General features: G+C 35.9%; 1 protein-coding gene across 1 annotated transcript; it reads left to right on the forward strand.

Moving 5' to 3' along the window:
* The first annotated feature begins 532 nt into the window (after window positions 1-532).
* LOC108113145 (RYamide neuropeptides) lies at window positions 533-3,000 on the forward strand. Its single transcript, XM_017223656.2, has 2 exons — window positions 533-856; window positions 2,863-3,000. Exons 1-2 carry the CDS (start codon window positions 533-535, stop codon window positions 2,998-3,000), a joined length of 462 nt encoding a protein of 153 aa, XP_017079145.2.
* Window positions 3,001-5,080: the final 2,080 nt, after the last annotated feature.

Below are 5,080 nucleotides of genomic sequence, written 5' to 3' on the forward strand. Positions count from 1 at the left end.
TATCTATTTTACTAGGTCTATCAATATTTTTGAGGTCCCTACGCAGCGAAAATTTATTTCAGCATCCTGCTACGCCCACTCTAACACCCACAATGAATGAATGTCTTTTTTTTACATTCTCTAACACTTTTTTGTCAATATATATAGATTTGCTAAATATTTTTTAATTCGGAACATAATTTCGCTATTTATGAAGAAATTTATTGTAAAAGTCCTCACATGAAGAGTGACTTCACCTTGAATTACTTAAAATGCTTTTTTGTCAAAAGGTGTGGCTTTGTCAATTTCCACTAGCAAAATGAATATTATATAATTGTGTAAAACAGTAACGAGAATTTTATAGTCTCGGCACTCGGCTATAGCGTTTCTAGTTGTTACAGTTAAATTTTCGGCTGTCTCACCTTCAATATACTTTATAATTTTGGGAAAATTTTCTTTTACCCTGTAAATACTTTAATATAATACATAATAATATAATAAAATATTCTTCTTTTCTTTAAGAGTCATATGTATATTCATTTATACGATTTTTATGTTGTTACTTAATTTCATTTTAGGGATTGAAAAGCGTCCAACATTTTTCGTTGGTAGTCGGTATGGACGGTCAAGCACCAATACTAGAACCAGCAGCACTGGAACGATACAGAGCTTAAAGTCTAGACGAATAATTATTGCACCTCGGAATGATCATTTCTATATTGGCTCTAGATACGGAAAACGAAGTGCTTGGTCTCTACCGCCCTACGAACAGATAAAACTTGATTTGGCAGTCAGTAAGGAAACTGGACACAAAGAGGTGGAACACATTCTTAGTTTTAGCTCAATAATGCTGGCCTCAATAACATCGTGCACTTACGTTAGTATGAAAAACTACCATCGATGCGTTGAGTAGGTTTTTTCGATGTTCTTTTTCTGTCAATCTCTATTGATCTCTGAAGTAAGTTAAACCATTGATAGAATGAATGTGTGCATCTAAGAGTGCAAAGGGAGACATAAAATAGTAATTAAATATATTAGGAATATTTTATGAATATGTATTGCTTTATAGACACGCTTCCAAGACAGGTACTGAATGGAAGGAACTTATCAAAGTCGATACAGCCAATACAGTATTCGTACTTAACCGCCATATAAGAATTGCTATAAGATAGTCATAGATAAAAAATTTAGGCATATTTTTTATATGACTACAACAACAATGTCAAAAAAAGTGTATCTCTAACAAAACACCGTGTGGTGGTCGTACATTTTTGGTCAAATTTTTGTTTGATTATAAAATTTAAATGGTTTATATTATTGAATAAGGGAAAGGGAAATAATATTAACACATTTAATGTTTAAAAAAATTAAAAAATTATTAAATTAAAATTAAATTATAATAAAAGCGTTCACAGGTGTCCATGAAATCAATTTGAAAGGCAATGAACAAGATAATGTAATATAAATTTTAAAGAAGAAGCGGTTTAGTTTAGTGCCGCGACTACAAGATACCCGTTACTGTTTCCTTTTCTGCAGTTGTTGTGTAACATTTCCAATGGGCTTGCCTTAGTTGCTCGCTTAATTGTACAATTTAATGAAAGTTGAATTTTAATAAGAGCATCCTATCAAGATAGCTGGCTTGCTTCTATCGCAGTCAATAAATTTTTCGTTATACTCAAGACCTAGCAAACAGCAAGTCCTCCCATTACGTTACACACTTCATATGTTTTGGTCAAAATAAGTTTAGTGACAATATTGTTATTATAATTATCATATTATTAATTTCCGCGCCTAAACCACAAGCCAATCGTTCGAAATTTATTCGCTTTACTCTGCGATCTATTTAAATTCGATGTATGTATAATCAATTCGCCATGACCAATGGAACTTGCGTCTTAATATGTATTACGTATGGATGAGCAATATCACCCAGAGCATTTATAAATGCACCCAAAATAATATTATTATTATTATCTTTATTCAGAAATTTTTACTGTGGACGGAATTTCTATTTCGCTTTTAACATTATTGTCGCCTATGCCGCACAAAACTATCAAATTATTCGTCGGCTAGCTTCATCCAGTGTTTCTTTTGCGAATGATAAGCGTTTGGAACCTGAATCAAAGCAAAATGGAAACCTTTTACCAAATTATGCTGCAGTCTCGTTAGGTTGATGTATCGCACATATGTCAAATCTTCTCTCGCTTCTCATCACTGTTGCACATTGATGCTGTATAACAGGTAACACACTTGAAACAGGTAACACATGGCTTTTCATTACCTTGCGTTTTCACTCAGTCCTGGCGCATTTTGGTTCGGCAATCGGTGATTTTTTGGCCTCGAAAAGCCATGCCGCTTCTTGTTAAAAAGAACGCCTTCAATTTCGTCTGAAGTTTGCTTATAGATTGCATATTTGAAGTAAATACAGGAGAACCCGTATAGTCGAGTGCCGTAACTATAAAATACTTGTTTTAAGAAGGGCATTCATATATTCCAGTTTTTCATAAATATTTTACAATTTATAATTATACAAAATAATACGGTGCCATACAGATGAAATAGATAATTCAGCATACAGTGATGCTGAAAGAATCGTAAGCCTTGATTTTGATATTAGCTAGAAGACTACTCCCGACATACTCCCCCCGTTGGAAGAGACATACTTCTAAGCGAAGTGGTTTCAAGGGGCAGGACAGCTGATTTGATTGTTGCCCGCTTGCACAGTCCAGAGCTAGTGCAGATCACCGCAACTCGACCGACGCAATCATCTCTGGAGACGGTGCTCTCCACCCTGCCGAGGCGCCAACTCAAGGGGGGTAAGTTGTCCTCATTGATGAGGACCATGCTGCCTAGTGTACCATGTCCGATTCTTCCACTTGAAAGCTGGCCAGAGAGCGAGTTCTCGACGAAGGTGAAGATGAAAATGACGACGACGATGATGACGATGAGGAGAAGCAGGAGAATTTGGCGTCGCCGCCTATTCCAGTATTTTCGCTGCCACCCACAAGCACTGCGGACTAGGAGGAGGAAGTGGATGTGCAGCCAGTTCCAGCCGGCATTAGGAAGTCCATGAATTTTGCAAGATGAGTGCAAGTGGATCATAGAATGTAGCGATTGTTAAAAATGAATGCTGCGCTTGATTGTGGTATGATCTGTCCAACAGTTTGAGGCACTGATGAACAAATTTTCCGATAGGGTATGCCAAGCTGGGCCCAACGCTCATGCAATATCTGCATTTTTGTGTTGGAGTCAATCCTAGAAGTTGTGGGCATTTCGTCATATAATGCTCATTGGACTCACATAGTATACACAATGGCAATGTCAAAGACGAAGCAATAAGTATGGTGCGGTGACTTTTACTAGCTACATATCCCACCTGTTTGCTAGGTGAAAATAGCGTAGAACTCTGGCCAATTGATGTATGCTTTACCAAATCGCGGAAGATGAAGTTCCGGCAGTCCGGTTAAATTTTCCATTCACTTTCTTTTATCACTGTTTAGCGGCAGATTCTCCATTTTGTTTCACAGAACGCGGTGGTAACTCTTATGCGCGGTTCGAGTTCCATCTCCGCGATTCCTAGCCGTTCGAGAATAAGTTGAGAGCAGTTAGATGGGCCAGATTTATCGACAATTAAATGTGACACTCATGCATCTGATTTGTAAATAAACTTTTTGTTTATTCCTGGCTGTGGGAATGTCCTAGGAGGGTTGGGAACGTCTCGAAGAAAGTTTCAAGTTGTTTATTAAAATTTCAGATTTCCTTTAACAAAAAAATGTGTTTATTTTATTATTTCTTTATGTCAATGTTTTTGTTTTTGTGTCTTGTTTTTAGTTTTCAATATATGATGAACTTATTAATTATTTTTCTAAAAGCAGTTTTGTAAAGACTTCTTTCCTGACTCATCAATCTGCTTTAAGGTTATATAGTTTAAAGTACTTTTTGTATTTTTTTATTTCCTTTTCATTCTTTTTTCTGGATTACAATATATGTTCGTACTGTTTGCTGCCTCCCATTCGTACTCAAATTTTTTATGACATCCACCAGTGTCGATTCCTTCCGTCTGGCCGTCTGTCATTACGATTTCCCCTCACCACCACCAGGTTCCTTAATTCAGAATGGATTCTGATGGAAGTTGTTTATCCTAATAAAGGGTCACTTCACACTCATGCATCTAGTTTGTAAACATCTTTCAGGAGCATGTTACGGCATCTGTTGCTCACGTGCCGAATGTGACGGAGCTTTTTTTTGGCGCGAAATCATGAACCAATGAATTAAACTGTTTGTTTATTCCTGACTGTGGGAATGTCTTAGGAGGATTGGGAACGTCTTGAGGAAAGTTTCAAGTTGTTTATTAAAATTTCAGAGTTTTTAAGATTTCTTCAAGGCAAAATGATGGTATAAACGAATAACGGGTATATAAATCGGAGAATTCTATTAGTTCTTCCAAATCATTCTATCGTGCTACATCGTTCAGAGCTTTTTGAAAAGAAACAAAAAGTGAAAGTGTATTGAAAGTGTATTAAATATATAAACTCAAATAAATATTTTTTAAATAAAAAAGACTAAAAATGAATAACCAATTCGAGTTTTGTCATTCGTGTCAATTGTTTGTTATTAAGAACAAGTGGACAACCCATGTCCTCAAGGAGATGCATAAGAAGAATCCAATTCAACCTGTCGATGGACGCATTAAGAAAATTTCGGGAAGTTTTAAAGGAAGGATTCTCCATTACATGTATGTAAACGATGGATCGGACATCCAATTTACTGAAAACTTTATGAGTGAAGCCGGATCGTTTTTGCTCACACATCTCAGTACATTCTTAGAGAGTTATATATCGGTAAAAGAAAATCTCGAGTTATTTGCCTAATATATACTCTTTAGGATGAAACGGAAGAAATTGAGATTAAAAGTTTTCAAAGTAAAATGAGTATTATGAATCAGTACTCGGATTTGAAATCTATTTTTCTTGAGCATACTATTGATAGTAACCAAAACCCAAGAATTCCAAGAAAAATATAGCGGGTGGGCATTAAATAAAGTAGTGCGGCTAGAAATGGTTCATCATATATCCCGCTTCCAAAATTCTTAGCTTCAAAG

This window comes from Drosophila eugracilis, unplaced genomic scaffold (assembly GCF_018153835.1).
Source record: "Drosophila eugracilis isolate 14026-0451.02 unplaced genomic scaffold, ASM1815383v1 contig_249, whole genome shotgun sequence".
Classification (NCBI taxonomy): domain Eukaryota; kingdom Metazoa; phylum Arthropoda; class Insecta; order Diptera; family Drosophilidae; genus Drosophila; species Drosophila eugracilis.